At 40.7% G+C, this 22,935-nt stretch overlaps 1 protein-coding gene across 1 annotated transcript in view; it reads right to left on the bottom strand.

Annotated features, from left to right (window-relative positions):
• Positions 1–584: 584 nt before the first annotated feature.
• The window catches only part of GADL1 (glutamate decarboxylase like 1), a 75,082-nt gene continuing 52,731 nt past the window's right edge, over positions 585–22,935 (bottom strand). Inside the window, exon 15 of the mRNA XM_050891398.1 lies at positions 585–758. Within this exon, the coding sequence (XP_050747355.1) occupies positions 585–758 (174 nt within the window). The remainder of the gene's footprint in view (positions 759–22,935) is intronic.

The following is a 22,935-nucleotide window of genomic DNA, read 5'->3' as shown; positions in this document are numbered from 1 at the left end:
CCCCGTTCTACTGTCTGCCTGTGCTCACAACGGAAAACCTGGGCAATCCACCTAGTTAGGGGCCTTGAGGAACTCTTCATACAAGTCCACAATTTCCAGTCTTATTAGTGTAATTACCAACCAGGCCTCTACCCTTAAACACATAACAAAAATAGAGTATTAACTAGCATTTTAAGGCTCACTGAGCTGAATCCACTCCTAACAATAACTTTAGAGTATTGCCTGCATATGTAAGTGACCAGTTTGAGCTACACTGTGCACAGGCACCCCGTAAATAGCTGCCCTCCCTGGGACATAGACACCATTTTCAGAAGTGCTCCCTTCTTGAAGAAACGCTTCCCAGAATGGCAGTGGTGCTGCAAGCACCGGCCTGCCCCCAGCCACTCTCAGCCCCCATCAGTAAATACTTTCCTGTGAAGGGGTGTTCTATCTGCAAAGCTCTCAACACCACTCTGTAAAATGATAGTTTCCAAACTATAGGTCAAGCTTTTTACTACCTTTCACAAAATAGCACCAGAAAGCTGCTGCCACTCTCTCTCCATAAATATCACACGTGAGCAGCGCCTGGTGCTGTGGAGCTACAGCTACAAGTCCTTAGCAAGCAGTTCAATTTCATCCAGCAAGAAGTCCATGTCCTCTCGACTAACATGCGGGCTGATCACCACCTGGCGGAAGAAGTTGACTTTGCCCTGGTGAGGCTGGTACCCAAGCATCATGCTGCCCTTCTTCATCATCCTTTCTTTAATTATAGGAGCAACCTGAAAGCAGAGACAAAAAAGGGTTGATGTCACACTCAGAAATACAGCAGATTTGGGCAGGAACTGTATTTTGTGACTTACGAAGTTTTTTTGAAGTGTCTGAGTTTTGCACCCCTTGCCTGCCTTCCCACTGCCTGCCCCAAGAAACATTAAAGCTCAGACCTGCAGGTTTAGAGGCAGACTGTGCACTGAGAACCTCAGGTTCTGGGACTCCTGGAAGAATCAGAGCAAGATGTAAAATCCTCAAAAGCCTGCTGCTTGGGGCATTCATCTGTGACATGGGAAAGCTTGGGTTAAGGTCCTTAGTCTTCCTGATTTAGATCAAAGGTTTGAACTCAGGAAGAACATCAACTGCAGGTGGTAAAAGGCAGGGTTTCTCTCCTTGTGTTAACTAGGCTAAGCCTGACTACTCACCCTTGATGGCCCTTCTCCTGCCACATCTGCAAAGCCACTCTCCCTAGGGGACATTCTCCACTGAACCCCTGTGAAACTTACGCTGCCAAAGAAGTCAGTGTGATGCAATATTAAGGGAGAAGGCCTGATCCTGGAGCTTAAGATTTCACCTCTTAGATTTAAGGCATAAATAGCATTTGGCTACATCACTTTTGTATTGAATGGGATGAAATCTCATAGGTGTCTCACTGCAGAAAAAAAACATGAGTAAGATTGGCAGAGTCAGGTCCTTATAGCTGAACACTTGATCTCATCCCAGCAGGGCTATTAACCTTGTCCAATTAATCTTGTGCTTAACTTTAAGCGTGTGAGTAGTTCTGTGTTCTCATGCTTGAAATCAGTCATAAGCTTAAATGCATTGCTGGATTAAGTACTCTATTCCTTGGAAGACAGAATTCAACATAAATAAGTATTTTGACAGAAGTAGTATTTTTTAAAATGCGTTGCATTTTAGTGTACTACTGATAACACTAATGTATTTCAGAACGGTGTGTTCCTTTTCTTCCTTTTGTGACGGTTTGACTTTGAACTAAGCAAATAGGTGTATGACCTAACCTTAGTTTCTGCATTAATTTATTTCAGCTCTGAAAGTTAGTGCCAGGAACTACCACCTGATCTGCAAAAGAAAAATGATGACGCCAACCTTGCCTTAATAGCTTTATTTTTACATGGCGCATTTTAGTAGGCAAGTCCCATACAGTTTGCTTAGATAGAAACAGCTAAGGTTTTCAACACTAACAGCCTAGCTTTCCCGTATTTGTTTAGTGGTACATGTCTAAATTACCATTGTTTCAGAATGTAGATTGAATTCAGAGGAGGAGTGTTTACGGTTCTAACTTAATTTGCTTCTCTGATTTTGGTTTATCTTTGTGACAAAGCTATGTGTTTTATTTAGTGGGGTTTTTTTAAGCTATGAGAGTGATGGAGTCAGAATTCTAATTGAAGTCCAGAGTGTGACATCAGTATGAATTATGCACATGAAAGCAATGAATATCCTTTCAGAATGCAATGTGCAATCAGAATTTTGGTTTTTTGCATATTGCTGCAAGCAAAATATTAGAAATAAGTTGTGAAAGTAGTTCTGATAAACATTTGAGAAACAAGAAGATAACAATGAGGACAGGAACACTCAGAATTACAGCAGAAATGTTAAGAAGCATACTGTGATACCTTCAGTCACATTCAATAGCACCTTTTTCCATAAAATCCATAAAATCTAATGTGGAGCTCCAGGTGTGCCTCCTGTGTAAAGATCCTAATGAAAGCTACCAATGAAATCACAATTCTGCTGTGTATCTGCAATGTGTACATCGTTTAGAAATAGAAGTCATCAAATATATCCCTATACCATCAACCACCTGGGTTTCTGTCTATCTAGCAAATGATTCAAGGATTCCTCAATTTTTCTTGTTTTATAGCTCAGAATTACTTCAGAATAACGTCATTTAGTCCATACTCAAGAAAAAAATAAACAAACACTGGAGTTCTGCTTGGATAGAGATGCATATTTTGCATGAGACAGCCTTCTTCATCCTGAAAAGTATGTTACTCAGCAAACAATACTCTCTGCTTCAGGTCAAATATTCCAAACTGCATCCTAACAACCACTGAATGCAGTACTGTGCAGTGCTGTCACTAGGGCAAAATCTGGGTCTTATAATTGTTCTTGCACATTTTCCAGTGGTGGAGTTAAGTGGGAAGACTCTTGGTTGGGAACACTCCTAGTTATGCACACTAGTGTATGGACCTGCAACACGTCTTCTCTTAAACAGTAAATAACTTTGGCATGATAAAAATTCTCCTACTTCTACAGTTTGCACGTGTTGCCCCCTTGAACAGCATATGAGGCTACCAAGAGCTCTACTCTTCCATTATTATTCATGTCAGCTATGGCCTGAGACAGCAATGACACCGTGACAATGCTCAGAAGACATTGCACCCAGGAAGCACTGTGCTGGGCACCGTACAGATACAGAAAAGAGAAAATTCCTCCACCCCTGTACTTGACAAGAACCCCCAAGCGACTTCTACTCATGGAATAAAGACACTGCATGGGGAGAAGTGAATTCTTCTTAATATACTTTCTCAAGCTCTTTTTTAAGATTCAAATCCCTATGGCAACTTTTAGCCTTTATTGATGTTCCATCAGAGTTATTTCATCTTTTGTATCACACTATTGATTCTCTTCATCTCAACACCCAGTGCTCCACAATCCATCATCCCAAAATGTGCAGTAGCGCAAATGGAGACCATGAAAGCAAAAACATTTAGAGCTTCAGTAATTTGAGGACTGTAAATATACTGCATTTCAGTAGGTCTTCTCTCATGGAAAGGAAAGGTAGAAAAATCTCATTTTCATTATCTCATTTATTATCTCATTCATCCTCCATGCTAATGAAGTCGTCTCTTAATTTGAAGTGCATCCATCCTTTTTTGATGGCAAAACAAACACTTCTTACTTAAAAGAAACTAAACAAAACATAAAACTGTCTTATGGGCTTTTGACAGATTTATTTTTGGAAAGGTTTTCCATCAAGTATTTTGCATGTTCTATTTGCTAATGTGATGCAGTCAGTGTAACAAAACTATCAGGGATCCTATCCACAGAAAGCAGTAAGGAACAGAATATGCGCAGAAATGCTTAAGTACATGTGTCACAAAAGAACCATTAAGTGATACATGCGCGCTAAGGCTTGAATTTGAGGATCACAGGGTATGACTGCTAACTGAAAGTAAAGGCAGCTACTACTTTGCAGCAGAAAAATTAGACCTATAAGGAACTAATTGCCTAGTGAGGAGTTCAATGAGTTTAATTCCCACTGAAGTCAATGAGACCTGAGGATGCTCAAATATCAGAAGAAGCTGCACAGCCCCATTCAGGACAGGATCCTCGGAAAGCAATTTAGTGAGAGTGAAATTGCTTCACCAGTCCAATTATTTTACTATGGAACTTACTTCAAATTGTAAGTCTAATTCTTTATGTTACCCATCAGTGGAACAGTCTCAGAATTTTAAGTGTAATATATTCTAAAACTGAAGTCCTCTCCTTTGCTCCCTTCACCACTTCCTTCCCACCACTGGTCTCCCCTGCCAATCCACCCTGGAGATTATTATTTCAAACGCTCACTTCAGCAGCGTATTAGCTATCAGACATGCCCTTCTTCCACCTAGGAAGGTGGAGAGGAGGTGCAGTGCACGGAAGGCCATCCTGCAGCAAAGCTGCACACATTGCACTGTGCAACCAGAGGCCCAGTGAACTGCTTTGCCTGAGGACTGATGGGTGCATCACAGTCTCCCCACGCAGACCTACACAGAGGCTGTACTATCCCATGCTTCCCTTACTTTTAATAGCAGAGGGTTTTAAACTAGAGCAGCAATTACGTAGTGGTTTAGCTCCTTCTCCATTTACCTGGGTGACAGGATAATCTCTTCTCCCACTCTCAGCCAGCACTCAGCCACACTACAAACAACAGAAAGTTTTAGCCCTAAAGTTTAAGCTGGTTCTATCAAGAGTCCAGACCACAGCTGACCCTCATATATATTCACATGGAAGATGCCAATGTTCCTTCCCAGCATGTACACACACACAGAGCAATGTGATAAGTAGCCAGGACCAGCTTGGACACTACAGCTGAAGTATCTAGTGCACCAGGAGGATCAGGAAAGCAATATATCTCCCACTCCGTATCTCAATATCCTTGAGAAGAGTGGTTCTGCACAATCGTACCACAGGGCAATACCTTAAAAAACACTGTGTTCCCCCTAATTGACTCGTCAATGGCACTCAATGCAAGTGTCTCCAACAGTTCAAGAATTTCCATCCAGCTCAGGCCGTGACCGCATAACACGCTTCAGCAACCACCGTTAAAGACTGACTCATCAATAGAGTTGAGCACATTCTCAGGAGGAGAAGCATGTACCTAGTGTCTCCAAGAGCTAGTTCCCAAGGTTGGACACTTAAAATCCTTTCAGAGGACTTGATGAAACACCTGTTTGAGATAATTTCTTCTTCTTCCAGCTAGCAAGGCCTCCAAAACCGTTCTCACAGTGGTTAAGCTACGTAAGCCTGGTTCTTAAGCCAAGAACAATTTCCTAGCACATGGGTTTCTTATGTAAACTGAAATCTCCAGAGCAGCTCTATTAAATAGGTGATGTTCCCACCACATTAGTCATGGCACAGTATTATGCTTTGGAACTAATTCATTGTAAGTTGCCTCCTGTTGAACAGCATGGACATTTGTAATTAGAATTGGTTTGTGAAAGTTTATTCTAACTACCAAAAAAAAAAAAAATCATAATAAGAAAACCAGGTGCCTAGCTTTTTCAAATCACACAATCTCATTAACTTCTAAAATACATACCCCACTACTACAAGCTTATAGTTCAAGTCCTCTACTTAGTCCAAAATAGCTGATGCTTTCTAATGACAAGGGACAGAAAAGAGTAATGTAGCTCTTTTGTTCATATAAGATAAATCCACTGAGCCTTCAACCCCAACTGCACTAATGCTGCTGGGTATGGATAGCCAAATAAGTTATCCTAAGGAGGAGCAGAATTTCCCAAGAAATATGCTACCTTGTTCTTCTTGCTTAAATAAAGAAATAAGCACCCACTGGTTTTAATTAGACACTTATTTTTCTGCTCTAATGTTGTCTCTGACAATTGCAATTAACATATTCTGAAAGTGCAAGAAAGCTCAGGTTGAACAACTACAGAATAGCTTCCTGATAATGGAAGACTATGTCCAACCTTGGTTATGAATTTCTTTCTCCATGCCCTCCCTTAATCTGTAAGGGATCTCATTTTAGACCTAATCCAGTATTTTCAAACTGTCCCATCACAAATGTTTTTCTATGTGTCTGACACTGTACCTCTGTTACCTGAATGCTACTTGTACTGCTGTCATTCTCACAGACTCTAGTCATAGTAGTCTAGTTATACCAGATGTTGACATATCACAACAGCTTTTCCAAACTGTAGGCTAGAGGCTATACTCTTTAAAAGCAACATTCTGTAAATTTTGTATTTAAACACTAAGGCAACAGGAATGAGTTGTAAATTGATAACAGTGCTGGCTAAAAATATTCTGCTAAGCAAGGAATTTACAAAAAAATTTTATTTCACGGGGAAAAAAAATTGTGAATTTAACAAATAGCCCAAGTGAAAAGACAGCATTTGCCACAAAAATAAAGGAACCAGAAAAGCCTAAAGGTTTTCTAAATTTTTAAAAGAAAAGTATTTAGAATATTTGTTTCAAAACACTGTTTTCAATTAAAACTTAACTTCAATTGGAAATTGACCCATTTTTATTGCAGTGAGTGGAAAAGGACTGAGGAAACCGAAACTAAGGAAATTGCTTCATTTTAGCTTGGCTGAAAACAAAAATTTTTTCTGGTCAACTAAAACCAAGAATTGCTTCCAGTTTCTTAATTCAATGGCCAAATAGGCTTGAGAGGTGGGCCCGTGCAAACCTCATAAAGTTCAACAAGGCCAAGTACAGGGTCCTACACATGGGTAGGGGCAATCCCAAGCACAAATACAGGCTGGGCGGAGAACGGATTGAGAGCAGCCCTGCGGAGAAGGACTTGGGGGTGTTGGTTGATGAGAAGCTCAACATGACCCAGCAATTTACGTTTGCAGCCCAGAAAGCCAACCGTATCCTGGGCTGCAGCAAAAGAAGTGTGACCAGCAGGTCGAGGGAGGTAATTCTCCCCCTCTACTCTGCTCTCGTACTATAGTAATATAGGAGTATATATAGGAGTATATAGCAGTACTATATTCAGCTCTGGGGCCTCCAACATAAGGACATGGACCTGTTGGATTGTGTCCAGAGGAGGACCACGAAGATGATCAGAAGGCTGGAGCGCCTCTCCTATGAGGACAGGCTGAGAGAGTTGGGGTTGTTCAGCCTGGAGAAGAGAAGGCTCCAGGGAGACCTTCTAGCAGCCTTCCAGTACCTCAAGGGGGCCTACAAGAAAGCTGGAGAGGGAGTTTTTACAAGGGCATGTAGTGATAGGACAAGGGGTAATGGCTTTAAACAGAGGGTAGATTTAGATTAAATGTAAGGAAGAAGTTCTTCACTGTGAGGGTGGTGAGACACTGGAACAGATTGCCCAGAGAGGCTGTGGATGCCCCCTCCCTGGAAGTGTTCAAGGCCAGGTTGGATGGGGCTTTGAGCAATCTGGTCTAGTGGAAGGTATCCCTGCCCATGGCAGGGAGGTTGGAACTAGATGATCTTTAAGGTCCCTTCCAACCCAAACCATTCTATGGTTCTATGATTTCATGATAAACCAAAATATCCATTATTTGTACAACCATAAATATGTGGGATCAAAAGTGCTGATGCTGCTTAACTGAAACATCTGCAGAATTTTTGGCCCCCAGAAAAGACAGAAAGTATGAGAAAATTCACAGGACTGCCTGTTCTGTCGGCACAACTTGGCTGGGAATCTCATGTGAACAGCTTCGAGTAGTGTGAATGACTCTAAATGTGCTGGCCCAGCAAGTGCTACAAAGTCAGAATGCCTATAACAACTGGTGTTAATACTGGCAACCGCTATCAGAAACATTTTTTCCAAATCTTTTGGACAGTCCCCAGGTCACTGAGCATCTATGCAACATAAAGCTGCAGAGCTATTCCAGCTGCTGGCAGCAGCGACTCCCAGTCACTGGACCCCATTCTGCTCCTCCTGAAATTAATTACAAAATTGCCATGGACTTCAATGGAAGTAGAATGCAATTATCTAAATTTCCTCCTTATGTGTCTGCTTCAGGTCGCAGTTTGCAAACAGCCTTCAGCTTTTACTAGAGAAAGCCACACTCACAGTAAATCAATAACCTTTCTAGGGATCCACAAAAGCAGGCTAGACAGTGTTGGAAGGACAGGAGCATATTAGCAGCTCAAACTGTTTCTCCTCCTCAAACACAGCCTTGATGAAATTTTCCGAGGTACCAAATACTGCACTAGAAATTGGCTAAAGATTTGTAGCTAGAAGACAAAAAAAGTCACCCTTTTGATAAAATGGAAAGATCACATTCTCATGATTTCACAAAAATGGAAAACACATTTTGTGTTCTTGCCTCAATTATTCCTTGCAATAGAAGACAAGTTTATACAGAACAGTCTCTCTCATCTGACCACAAAAATCTATTTTGGCTACCCCAGAAGGGGCAACTTTTCATTTGGAAGTTCATGATATTTACTTAAAAGGCAACTTACTGGCTATTCAAAGTCTGACAAGTTACGCTTCCTGCTAGAAATGACCAGTTCGGATTCATGTATATTCATAAGAAAACAACTATTGTATAGCAGTTGCCATCAAAAAAGTAAAGAAAACCCCAATTCAGTGAAGTATTTGGACACAATTTTAAACTTTTACATATGGGCTATTAATTTCAGTGGGTCTTCGCAATATTGTTTCTTATCTTGCTTAAATGATAGCACAGTGGTTGAAGTACTGGATACACACTCAACAAGTAGGACTGGTCCCTAACCCTGCCAGAGGCTGTTTGGACAAATGACTCCATCTCTTTTGGGTAACATGTTTCTTTTTCCCTTCACAGAAGGCATATAACCCTTCCAGGCAGTGAAGTCTCTATGTGTTCATACATCTATTGTAATCGGCCTTGATACCTCGTGGGTGCTCTGTATGCTAGTATGATATATATCAAATAATTTCTGTGCCAAATACATCTCACAAACATCTGTCACAGCATATCTGCTGCATTTCTCAGTGTGACTGCAGAAGATAACTTTGATATCAATGATACCAGTCAGTATTAAGTAAGAACAGTAGCTGACATTTTAATATCGATCGTTGGATGCAATACAAGTGAACAAAACACTTTCCTTGGTTGGTTGTAATCACAAAACTAGATAAATACTATAAATATTTGGAAGTAATAGTGCTTTCAACATATTATAACACTGAGAAAGTATATCCCTCCACTGCTAAATATCTTTTCTTGCCTTGTGCTGCAACATCAGTTGCTGGCTTTAAAACAACAGGCTTTTTCCCTTTTGGTGATAATTAAAAACAAACTCAGACCATTTGTCAACTGTCACCCCAACCGGGACAATCGAAATACCAAATATTTGCACACCCAATCACAGCTTTGTTCCTGTAGCCAAGGCACTCTGTAAAACCCAAACATGTTTTTCTTTTGTCTAGAATTTGTTCTGGGCCCTCATCCCTAAACCACTAATAAATTATTGCCGTACACTATTGCGCCAGTGTTCCCCTTATGCCACATCAGGCAACAAAAGGAGAAATAAGTGCATTTTGTCAAAATAGCAGTGACCACTTCCACATTCTTTGGAGCAACTAACATATCAAAGGAGAACAGATGCTGCTGTATTTTTGACCCGATACCGACATTCTCCATGCACCTTCAACTCAGGGCTGTGCAGTATGTCTATGCTATCGTATTTTGCACATCATCTTCTCACCCGTTGCTTTTTGCCAGAAGACACATTAATGAACCCTACAAATCACTGAAAATGACCTGACTAATAGGAGATGGTGGGTTGGCTTCGGATTTTGATTGCCTTAAATGACTTCTTTAGCCGGTCATTTACGCAACAAAATATAGCCTTCAGACAAAGGCTTTTACACTAATGGTATTTGTCTCTGAAAAGGAGGAGGCAGAACAGACAGCACCCAGAACAGAATCAGCATTTAAAGATGTTTGTGTATGTTTTTACTTACAGCTAAAACATACGTTGGTGAACACCACGGCTTTCCAGGTGCACAGTCCCATGTCATCTTCTGTCTGAGCACATGTGGCTTTTCAAGACAATTCACGTGGATTTCTCATTTTTCTGTCATTTCTGTGGTGCTTTACCAAGGTCTTATTAACAAGCCATGTGGAAAGTGTAGGCATTAAGAAAACTCCAAAGGCTAGCACACAATGCTATGGATCCAGCGCTCTCATCTGTTTAGACAGTAGCAAGAGAGTTGAGCGCTACTGGTTTTATAAAAATAATTGTTTTAAAAGCTTTCATGGTGTACACGAGGTTCTTCTGTGTAATGTTTTGTTAAGTTCCCATTTTAGTGACTAGGCTTTCCAGTCTTTCAACCCTGCCAACGGCAAGTTCCCTTTCTCCATCCAGGATGAAAGGGTAGCTTGTCATCTTGAAAGCAAGAGTAACTAAGCAAAAAAATATCCTTTTTAGTTTGCATGCATAGCAATGAGCTTCTGTTCTACTCCATTGGGGGAAAAAAGAAATCACAGTGCAATGTGAACGTCTGGGGCTGGCAGGAGCACTTTACAATAGGAAGATTACATTATAGGGTGACACAAGTTCAAAAACTCAACACACTTGTGGTATAGAAAAAGGAACGTTGCTTCAGAAACTTGGAATTATTCCCAACTATTAAGATCTTGTTTACTACTTGCACAAGTCAGTTTCTGGTATAAGGTAGCAGCACCTTCTATATTTGCATTACAGTAAGGATTAAAGAACAGTAATGCGTCTTTGTCCATATTCTTTAACCAGATCTAAAGAAAAATTAGTATTTCAACAAAACTAGGTATCTTTTCTGTCTTTTTTTTTTTCTCCTTAAAAACTTCATAATGACCTTCTTAGAGGCTGCTTACAATCTCTTGGGGGGCATGAGGGGATGGTGTCTACCATGACCCAGACTGCTACCACAAAAGCAAGGCTGCTGTCTGATCTGATCACTTAATTTAACAAAGAAAATGATCCCCTTTCCCCCTCCACCCAGTGAAATATAGGACTAATAACTGTCATTTATTAAAATTGTTTTGCCTACCTGAGACTCATATATTTAAAGCCCGATCTGGCCATGAAATAAAGTCCACCAAACTCTTCCACATGGAGCCCTATCAAAGTCAACAACGCTTTTCCCATGTACATCTTGTCCCAGGACAATATTCATTCCAGCTCTGCCTTCCTCCTTTCCTCATCCCCAGTGAGCGTGTTTTCCTTTTTTTTTTTATCCACAACTTAAATGCAACATATGTTACAAACCTCTGTGCTTAAACACGTGGACAATCAGGGAACTGAAAGAACAAAGCAGGATCCTTAGGGTTTCAAAATTCACACATTTTCTTGCAGTCTGAAAGGGTGGAAAGTGAAGGGAAAAATAATGATTTGCTCCTACAAGTATTTGCAAACTAAAGAACCAAAATATAGGTAATTACGATTAATAAAAGTCTTAGCTAAATAGAACTAGACTGCAGTCAATCCGTAGATAATTTAAGGGCAGTTGGAGGGGGAAAGGCACACTGGGCTCAAAATTTAGCATCCATTTTGCAGAGATTTGTAACCTCAAAGGAATACATGGAATAAAAAATTTGCTAACCTCAGGCCTAACCCTACACCCATATAGATATGGCCCAGCATTCAGAGGCACAGATTAAATCCTCTAATCCTGTACACCAAATTGCTTCAAGAACCTTATTCTTTCGCCAGTTTGACCAGGTATTCACTCTGGACCATGGCAAATGCCACAATTTCCCTTAGTGCCACAGCTACCTATAAATAACATCAAAAAGGTAAAAATGATACAATTAGAACGAAAAGAATAGCAGGGTGAAAAACTTGCACATTTTTGTCAGGCTTCCGCACCAGCATAGATGTTTTTACGAGAGAGAGAGTGAGCAAGAACAATCTTTTGATCTTTGAAAGCAGTTACGATCTACTATATAAAACTCATCCATTAATGTCTGCTAGCTTTCACTTTCTTTATTGAAAAGGTTCCACAGAATTCAATAAATACAAATAATCTTCCTACAAAATTTATAAAGTCTCCGATTGATCAGTGGCTCCGGAAAAGATTCTCTACATTAATCAACATTCACCTACAGAAGTCTGCCATTGAAGTCACAGGGAGTTTACAGCTGAATTCACCTGCAGTAGACTAACCTGTTGTTTTCTTGCAATTTCTTAAAGAAGTGTTTGATGCAGCAGGAGGGAAGTGCAGCTCCCCTCTCCTCCTACTGAAGTTGGTGACAGGAAACAGAAGAGTGCTAACGTAATAAGTAGATATTTAAGTGGAGGCAAGCTTAAGATTTATTGACCTGAGAGCAAGAGGTCAATATTTATTCAGAGAACAATAAATCTTGATACTTGGTTCTAACAGATGATAATCCAATGTATTGTTAAATCCATCCCATTAAAGCTAATTAGATTGTGTGTCCTTGTGAGCTTTGTTGCCAATAGTCATTAGTATTGCACGGGTCAAAATTACTGTGCTTTGATAATTAATTCATATAATTTCCAATAAAATTAAATATCTGGGGATAGAAATACTTATTTTTCTCTACCATGACTATATTATTGTACATTTCATTGGGTTCTTCCTTCATGCTGCTGCAGACCTTCCTTCCATTCTTCTGCCAGGACCAGCACAGCTAAGCAATCAAAAGTTCTGTTCAAACTACACCATTTTTTAAACTTTCTCATTTGTCTTAAAAACCTGATACTCCTAAAGCCACATCCATCTACTATACATGCACTAGGCAGGTAGGGAGCAGGGGCACAAATCAATAAGTAGCTGCTGTCAGGGAAAAGAAAAAGGAGTCATACTCCTAAATATAAGTGAAAAATTCCTTCTATTTTGGAGTTTTACGGTGTTTTCCATCCCCACATTTCAATGTGCTTCATAGATAACAGGAAATACTATCATCTCCATCTTAATCTCTGGAAGGAACTGAGGCACGCAGAAAGGAAATAACGACCAAGATCTTAATCACAACCCTATGCCAAAGCTAGACATCACTCAGGTACATTAGTGAGTTAGTGAGCAGGACAGGGTATTTTTAGTGCAAATTTGTCTTGCAAATACTCTTGCAAAATACACACAAACTCACCGCCATTTGGGTCAAAGTGGTTTCCTTCCTGAAGGAACCACAGCTGAAGTCAGGCATCAGGTTGCAATGCAGATGACAGCTCCTCCAGTGGGGAGCACTCCATGCACTCACAGTGCACACCTAGGGCTGCCAACTGGTATGAACTTCACTGTTGGTGAAGACTTAGTGAGGACACGAGGGATCACAGAAAATCAAATCCTGGTCGCTCCATCTTCTTTATGACACACACATCAGTAATATAGACTACAGTTCCCAAGTTTTAGCTCCATATATTGACTTATGTTGATCCTTGACAGTATTTTTCCATCAGGACCTACATTGTTTGCAGATGGTAGTTGCTTATTTCTGTAAGAGTCTCACACATAAGGGGACTAATAGCTTGAGAGGAAGTGTTAGGTGCATTGAACTGTACATCATGTGTTACCCAGAGACATGGCCTCCAGCACTGAAGGTAAAACGTGGAAAGTAGGATTCAACTCCCATCATTTTGGCAGTCTAAAAGTTAGACATCTAGCCTAAGCTAGTCATCTAGGCTCTGCCTTTAATTAATGGAGAAAGAGAAGCACCTCTAGAGAGTGATTCACCCCATCCTAGAGTAGGCATCTAAAATAGATGGGCTCAATTTGGAAAAGCTTCTCTCCTCCTCCATGGGCTTCAGTGGAAGACCTCTGCCTAAGTTTTAGATGGCTAAAAGCAAGGTAAGATGAAGTCTACGCAGACAGTTTATCTTAAATCAAAGATATCTAAAATCCACATTCCTCTGCTGTTTCTAGGCTATGGAACTGCTGGATAGGCCCAAGAGCTGCACTGGTCACAGTGCAGAGGGAGGATATCCAGAGTACAAGCAGAATCAAGGGGAACCAAGTGCTCCTCCGGTGACTAATATGGTGAATGTGCATTAGGTGATGTGATTAAAGGTTAACGACAGAGAACACAAAGACCCAGCAAGGATCAGAGAAACAACAACAAGCAGAGGAACCCCAGTAACCTCATCAGTGAAAATGGGGCACATCATATTGACTACTCCTCTGACTATCAGAGGACGACACTTGCCCCTAGTGTGAAACCCACAGAGAGAAATAAATGAAAAACTCTCACAGGAATGCCAGGCGAGGGGTACAGTACTTACTATGGGATGCAGAGGGAAGAAAATTCTGGGACTGGAGAAAATATATTATGGAATGTTTAGGTGAAGGACCAAAGGTGTGGACAGAGAGAGGTCAAGGAGGACTGGGGAGGAACAAGTGTGGGAAAATAGAGGGAAAAGAAGATAAACAGGGCAGTCAGATACAAACAGACTGCTAGTCAGTACACTCATCTAGCTGAACCCTACACTTGATCACTGCAGACTACCCTTTATTCTTATTAAATCCTATTTCTTTATTCTGTGTGGATGTGTGAACACTAGTGAACTTCAAGATGGACGAGCCAGCTAGCAGGATAAGAGGTCTGAGTACCTGCAACCTGAGAGGTTTGCAGACCAAGGTGCCAGCAACTGGATAGACTCAATTTCTAAGATCAGCTACCAGAGAGACCATAATGTGCATATATTTACCCCATAAGATTTCAGTCCCTATCAGCTGAAGGGAATTTAGTTGTTCACACTGTTCATGTCTGTATGACTGTTACATGTGTTTATGGGGGTACCAGTAAAGACACTGCTCTCTGTGTTGATCTGTGCAGCCAGCTGTGTGTATCATGTATTTTGTGTGTGTGTGTTCATGCACACACGTGTGCACATGTGCACCTATTGGAATATGTGTACTCACTGGACCTGGGGACAGGGAACCACAGTGGCCTCATGCCTATTGGGCTAGAAAAGGAGGAACGCTCCTGGGCACCTGGATTCAGCCACCTTCTGACATTGTACTGAATTGCCGCTGCTCTGAAGTCTTTGCTGCGGTTAACAATTGACAGTTGACAATTTTCACTGAAATGATGGGGACATGTGCTTTGAATCATTTTCTATATATAAGAACTCATTTGCATTTGATCCCAGGAGCATCCCATTGGTCCCACACACGCATACTGATCATTAGAAAACTCTGTCTTCGGGGTGGAGGTTCATCTGGCATGAACTTGAAATGGAGCTTTACACTAGGATTAAATCCACATATGCTTTTACCTCATTATCGTATTGTATGTTAAGTTCTCTAAGATCAAAAACTTAAAATGCACAGAATGAGACAATGTGAGATTTGCATTTCTGATTGTGTTTGAGGAAGAGCCATCTTTAACCAAGAACAGTTGTGAGAATACGTGCTAACACCATACTAAGGGCGTGCCTCAGCTCTCTTGACACCATTTCCCTTTTACATTCAGAGCCAGTTTTTATAAATTTAGCGCATACAAATCCCTTTGGTGCACTGCTGCCAAGATGGCTATGTGTACATGGAAAGATCCATTTTTCATGTATACACAGATTATTTGCATGCATATATTACATGCATGCAAGTGTATACATGCAGCTGTGTAGGACCAATTTAGAATAAAAGTCAGACTTGCAGTGGACTCCTCCAAAAAACACAAACACAAAAAACAAGCCAAAGAAAAAACTGCATCTAGTACGTGGCACAACCTCCATCTCTCCAACGTGCTACAGAGCAATTGACTCTCCATGTCCAGCATGGCTACAGGCTACTGCCCTCCTACAAGCTTCAAACTGTTGTTATTTTACTTCCCTCAGATGATTCTCATTATAACCGGGCAGAGTACTGAGTTAAAAAGTCAGTGTATGAATCATATCATCAACTCAGTTGTCTGGAATCTTGCTTTTCCATGCATTTCCTCATTGCTACACAGATCACCAGTGTAAAACATGTTGTAGCTGCATTAAATTTCCTTTTGCTCTTTTTAACCCTACAATTGCCTGTGAGCAGATACTTATTTACTGTTATTCAGCTTCCTAACCACTGATGATCTGTGCCTTCACTGCCTGCCTTGCAGAAGTCACAAAGAGTTACAAATATTTAACTTGAGGGTATTGCCCAACGGGGATCTCTTTATCCAGCTTCTGGGATAAGGCCTCAGCCTTGAGTGTCTGTGTTCTGTTGAGGAAGAAAAAAAGAAGACTCTCAATTTAAGCCTAATTTAAGCCATGCCATTGCTCCACGCACCATCAGATCTCCTCCATCTTTCCACATGCGAAGGTGGCTCCACAGCACTGTATCTTTTGCCACAGCCATCCCCTGTGGGACCTCCTCCCACGCTGGAGCAGCAAGAGGATTGGTTCCACCAGCTCTTAACCCTGCCAGAGGAAGGATGTATGTGCAAGAATGGCTCTGAGCACTAGTCCTGAGACAGGCTTCTGCTGCCTTACAGACGTACACAGAGGCCAAAAAAAAAAAAAAAAGCTCCCAGCTACTAAGACTTACTATTTATGTGAGACCCTCCTTCTTTCAGCCGTTTATTTAAACTACACTGTTGGCCTATAATGGCTGTAGTACAGCCCACTGTGTTGTACAATGGCATCTTACAGTCCCGTGTGTTGTATATTCCCCTTCTACTATCTAAACACTGCACCACTGATATTTTCTACCTACCATTGCTCTACACAGTATTGTACTAGCTTTCCCCATGTCCCTAATCTGTCTAAGTCCATCTATCAGCCTCCATTCCTGAAAATTATACTCTGATTTTTTATGAAAAGGAATATTTTTTACTGATTCTCTTCAGTGGAATGCATTTTTCCAGTTACAGAATCCAAAATACATCTTGCAATCTTTCCCTTTGAAGCCAGTAGTATTCCCAAGGTACAGGATTAGAGCAGCTTTTGTAATTTCAGGGTGGGCAGTACGGAAATGGTTTCTCCTTGGTTTTTAATCTTATAAAAATCTGTAATCATGTTTTCAGAGTAGTGCTCCCCCTTTTCCATTTCTACCCTTGTATTAACTGCCGGTAATCAGTTTGTACATTCAGAGACTGAGTTTCAGTCCGTAGCAACTATTTTAAGAAGTGGTATATTTGAATTCCTGTATTGTGGAACCAACACTAACCCCAGCTTGAAGTTATGGGATATTTTATGAATATTTTGTGATCACACAGACAGCAGTATTTCCTATGTGTTTATCAAACAACTGATTTAAAAATCACAGTTCCAACAGGATATATGAATTTAGCAGCACCACTAAACACTGTCATTTCTACTTTAATCTTTAAGAGAATTCTGCTAAATAGATTAATCATTCATGGACAGAGAAAAAAGTTTAAAAGCTTGGCAGGAAAAATAGTCATTCTCATGTGCTTTCATTTTCCACTGTCAACTGTGACTTTGGGAGGCAGAAGAGAACATACAACTTGAGCTGCTTTTGATCACCATCTAGTGCATGAATTAAGGAACTGCACAAATTTAAGGAGTGACTTCCCGATTTAAAGTTAAGCAGCAGTAGGATTGACAGTGCTTTTCATCATTTTTAGAAGACCTCAGATAGGCTTAGTGAACTTGAAAAAGCGGGAATTTCCAGATGCCCCTACCTGTCTGATGAAAGCCAGATGTTTCATGATGACACTGTTTTCTAGTAGTCTGTGACTATGATGGTCTAGGGATATAAAGAAAGCAAGATCTTCATAGTGAAGTAGTATCTTTTTCAGGCCAAATTACTTAGTGAGAAAAAGCAACATGGTTTCAGGCAAGGAGTCCTTTCATCAAGTCTCTGTGTCTTTTCCAGGTGTCTAAATGTTACATTCTTTTAATTGTTGTCTGATTTTTGGTCAAGATTTCAGAAATAGTATTTGCAAAATTTTTCACTTACAAAAATGAATTGTGCGTGTTGTTATAACTAAAACCCACATTCTGATTGTGCTTCAACATTCGTCCATGCAATGGGGACTTCAAGGCTGGTAAATCGGTAAGACGACTGGACAACGGAAGACCACCAGTACCACTGGGGATGAAAGTCCCTGGCAGCTTTGGGTTTTGATCATTGCAGATGGCTCAGGATAACTTAGACGATGCTTTCCAACAGCACTGGCCAAGCAAGGCCTGATCTCGGCTAGTAGCCTTGCCTTTCAGAAAACATGCTGTGACTCAACATGCAGAAACTCAGTATCTTCACACTGAGGAACGTAAAAAGGCTAAAACGAAACGGAAAACACATCTTCACTGAAATAGGGTCATACCTTCAATATTAAATAATAATACTGTAAATTTTCATCAAAGATTAGCAGCAGGAATTTCAGGAGAACTTGGAAGATGCATTTGCCTGTAGACAGCAGAAGAGCCTTCTTTTTAAATGAAAAAATACTACTTCCCCCCCATTTTCTTGCGAGGCCAGGTCAAGGAGCAGGCAAAGATACTTTGACACCATGACTTACCAGTGGCCTATAGTCATTGTTATACAATATCTACCCATGCTAAAATCCACATAGAGCAACTAGCCAGAAGGGATGTCTTTTAGGTTTCCCTTCGCATCTGAAATTCAAACCATCAGCTGAATCGTCACTCAGGAAAAAAAACAAAAAACAAAAACCACAACACTCAACTGCAGTTAAAACTGTATGCTAACTCCTCAAACATGACTGGATTCAGACCCCATATAGGACACTCAAATGCCTAGAAAGGAGAGAACTGTGAAATCTTTACAAGCAGTTTCATATTTTATGAGACACTGACCTCTCAGTCATAATTATTCAAAATACCTTATTCAAAATAACTTTCTAGTCTAACCCTTGTAAGCGATACATAATTTTACACAAAGGATTTAAAAAGAAAAAAAAAAAAGAAAAGAAAGATAAAGCTAGTGCTGCCTGGAAAGTAGGAGATAACTCATGCTTGCTATAGTTTATTCTTTAACAGCTCAAAACAGAGCTGGCAGTATTACTGAAGAAATTATGTTGATTTAAGAACTGGAAGAAATTTCCTCCCCTCCTCAAACACAGTTGGCTTGGGGTTTTTTTTCCCCTGACTGCACCAAACAGGCATTAACGGCGCGCGCACTCGTGAGCCGTTCCAACCTATTACTGTTGTTCTGGTGCCCCCCAATGGTCACCTGGCTTTACTACTAGCTACGGCTTAAAACCCTCTCCTGGAAAAGCTATGCTCCAGATGTAATCCCTAAATGCAGGTGTAGCTCTTCAGCCGGCTGGACCCGAGCTCTGAGCCCCGACACAGCTACCGGCACTGCAGATCTCCCATACGTGGTATCCAGAGTCGGACATGCAGGGCAGGTCCTACAGCCAGGCACTAACCACCATCCCTAAGCGCTTCCAGCGGAGCGCGTTGGCAGCTTCAGCAGTGAGCCCTCCCAGTCAACACAACTACCTCATAGCTACTGTTGATTGCGAAAATTAACCTGGTTCACAAGCACAGATGCTACAGCCAGGGTCTCTGTAGAAAACTGTATTATACTACTCGAACTGAGGCATCATTCAAGCAGCTAAGACACACGGATATCCAGCACCGGCTGTGCCTTCCCTCCCTTCCCCAGCCACCGCATCCCGTTATCTCACACGCTGACCTAGCACGTCCAGACAGTCCCCATCTCATACAGCAATCAGTTTTGCACAGCAATGCATCCTGTCCCAACTCACCAGGAGGGGTGGCGTGGACCCAGTATGATACATCTTCATTTCCAACCGTATCGTGGCACAGAGAAATTAATCATTGGTCTATAAATCAGCACTTCCCTCTGTGAACTGATCGCAACCTGACTATACTCACTGCAGCCAAAGGAAAAGGATGGTCCCAATCACAAAGGGTGTTTCAAAAGACTTAATTTTCAAAAAACTTCAGGTGGAAAAGGTAGATGGAAGCTTAAAGCTCTTTAAGAAGAGATTAGATGGCCAAAAGCTGCAATCCTTCAATCAAGAAAGACAGCTTTATGTAAAAGCCCATCCTGGTTTATTGGCAAAGCAAAGATAGCAAAGCAATAGGTAAAAAGTTGAAAGGGGGAAGTGGATCAGATAGTAATCAATACAAATGTGACATGGAGAAAATCTATCAGAAAGAAAAGAAATCCTTGATTGACAGGACTAAGGAGAGAAGAAACACTTTAGTATGTACGTTAGGGACGAGTGAAGCCCTACCTATGGTTAATCATTAAAAATGCAGGCAAGGTAGAAGTGTTCAATAAGCTTTCAATTTCTGCAGGGAGGGATTTCTACCACAAATCTGATGAACTTTCCAAGCCATCAGCAGCTATTGGGACGTTAAAGATCTACTGAGGGTAAATTTTCAGATCTACAGGCCTGGATGGCTTGTACCCAAGATTATAAAAGGCTCACTGAATCTTTGGATAATTTGGGGAATACCATGGAAATTTCAGAAAACAAGCACCAGTATTAGAAGTGGTAAGGAGATAGACCTAGTGAAATAAGGATGCTTAAGCCAATATGAACGTGAAGTTAAAAAAAAAAGAAACATTCGCACCAGATTTAATTTATAATGAATTAAAGGGTAAGAAGATATAGTCATTTTAAAATTGATAGAAACAGATTTAAAATTTAGTCTTCTGTGTTCAGTTACATTTATATCTTTGCCAAACACCATTTTTTTGGGTCAGCCTGCCTTCATTATTTTGCTGATATTACAAGTTTTCTTGATGATTTACTTGCACTTAGAGCATTAATAAGAAAGCCTTACACAAGCCATTTAGATGAAAAATAGCAGGAACAATTCACACAGCAACAGCACAAAAAATTAGGACCATACAATAGCAATACAGTAAAACTAAGCAAGATTTGAATAACTAGCATATCTCCACATGTAGTAAATAGGGAGTCAATCAAATGTTGCTCCTAGTGAGGCCCCACAAAGATCAGGATTAGCCTTGATGCTAATCCTCACTGTTGGTTTTCTGGAAGTCAATAAATGACAGCTGATACCATTTGCGAGTGAGAGACCTGCAAAGGGAGAAAACCAAGACAAGCCATTGCACAGACCTGGAGTTCTCAAAGCCACTCTAGCGACGGCTTTTAAATACAGCCAAAAGGTAAGTTGTGCGTGTAGGAAAAAAACCACAGACAGCTCAGAATGGATGACTATCCTAAAAACAGTGACTCTGAAAAGACTGTAGCAGTCAACAATAAAACAAAATTCATATGAGCTTCCAGGTCACATATCAGAAACCAAGAATCCTTCCTGGCAAGAAACTGACTTCTCTGCAATTGTTTTCACTCTACATCAGAGCCAAAATCAGCTTTAAAAAGTTCTGTCAAGAGACAGACTACAAATTTTTGTAATTAGGTCATTTCTGTGGATGCTTTAAAAACAGTCAGGGCTGCTCTTAAACACAGATCCCCAGATCCTAGGACCACTGGTTAATCTGGGATGTCAGTCTGTTTTCCGCGGGCCAACGGGAAAAAAAAACCCAAGGTGTCTTGACAATTTATTTTGTTCTTGAAATAGTCATTTATACACACAAGAGAAGTTTTCATTTCAGCATTTATCATCACAATATACATATTTTACAAAGCCTCATCAGCTTGAGCTCCCAAAGAAATACAGTAGAAGAAAAAAGTTAATATGATCCACGATTTTATAAACAAGCGCACAGGCATTAAGGAGGCAATTTTATCTCCGCATGCAGTAGTGGAAACTCAGGTGCTGGCAAACAATACGTAGTTCAGATGTTCACCTTTTTTTTTTCCCCAAACGACAATGAAAAACTGGAAGGATACTGATGACAGCCACAGAAATGATTCAACGGCTAATGAAGACTTAAAGATGTGAATCTATTTGGTTTATAAATAAAAGTATGAGAGGTGACTTGATGATAGCTTACGAGCATGTGAAAAGGGAAAAATGAGTAAAGAAGGCTATTTTAGCGTGGAAAGGCATTTTTTCACCACCTTTTTTCCTCTCTTCTCAATCAATCTCCTTTCATACAGGAAGGCTAATTAGCCATTGAAAGAAGGCGCCAAGGGAAATGGTAGTTTTACCATTCCTTGATACTTTCCAGTCAAGAATAGATGCCTTTCTAGAAGATGTGCTTATACAAAAGTCACTGGGCTACCCAGAGATAAGTCCCCAAAATACAGAGGTGGCCAGGTAACTCCTTCTGTCCTTAAGTTCTTTTTGATCATAGGCTTCAGTTTTATGCTAGATGCAAATCAGCTGCAAACATGTAAATTAGTTTATTCATTTATTTTCGTAAGTCACATGCAGCAACCTGAAGCTTGTTAAACAATGGCTAATACATTCCTGTCTGGCAGGCACAACTCAGTTTAAGTGTACTTTCAAGGGAAAAAAGGTAAAGCCAGCTGATGCCTGGACTGATCGCAGCTGGCTCATCTGGTCTGCCCAAAAGAGGGAAAGGGGAGAGGAACTGCATCCCCTGTCCAGACACATCTCTCCCAGCACACCTGGTCTGTTCAGAGAGTAAGAGCACAAACACTGTACTGGTAAAGAGCTGCTGCTGCAGGAAGCGGCAGGAAAGGGCAGAGAAAGAGGGGAATGGCAGGGAAAGTACAACAGCTTCATTGCTCTTTTTTGGCAGAGAGCATGCTTTCTTCTGTGGTACTTGCACTCCTATTCTGGTGCCCAAAAAAACGCATCTTTTGGACTACCAGGAACAAAGTAAGGACAATTCCATGCACTACCGCTCTTACACAAAATCTACATAAGCTGTCCAACATAAGCAGAAGCGTAAAGCCATAAATGTTTCATTCATACCTTAAAACAACCACTAAAAAATTCTTTGATCAAGTATTTGTAACCAAGGTACGTTTGTCATTCTTTTCTAGAAATGCTGCATGTGCCCAAGTGCCCACATCCTTTCAACTTCACCCAACATGGGAATTCCCCACTTATCCCTGATATAATGGATACCATGAAATATTTCCCCAGATAGGTTAAGCCAGTGTTGAAATTGTCACCCATGTTTCAGACTACAGTGGAAGTTTACCTTTCCCGTGAGGTAAAATAAAGGCTTACACTGTTAAGCAGCTT

This window comes from Gymnogyps californianus, chromosome 2 (assembly GCF_018139145.2).
Source record: "Gymnogyps californianus isolate 813 chromosome 2, ASM1813914v2, whole genome shotgun sequence".
NCBI classification, from domain to species: Eukaryota; Metazoa; Chordata; class Aves; order Accipitriformes; family Cathartidae; genus Gymnogyps; species Gymnogyps californianus.
Note: the sequence above shows the minus strand (reverse complement) of the source record. Positions and strands in the feature narration are given on the sequence as shown.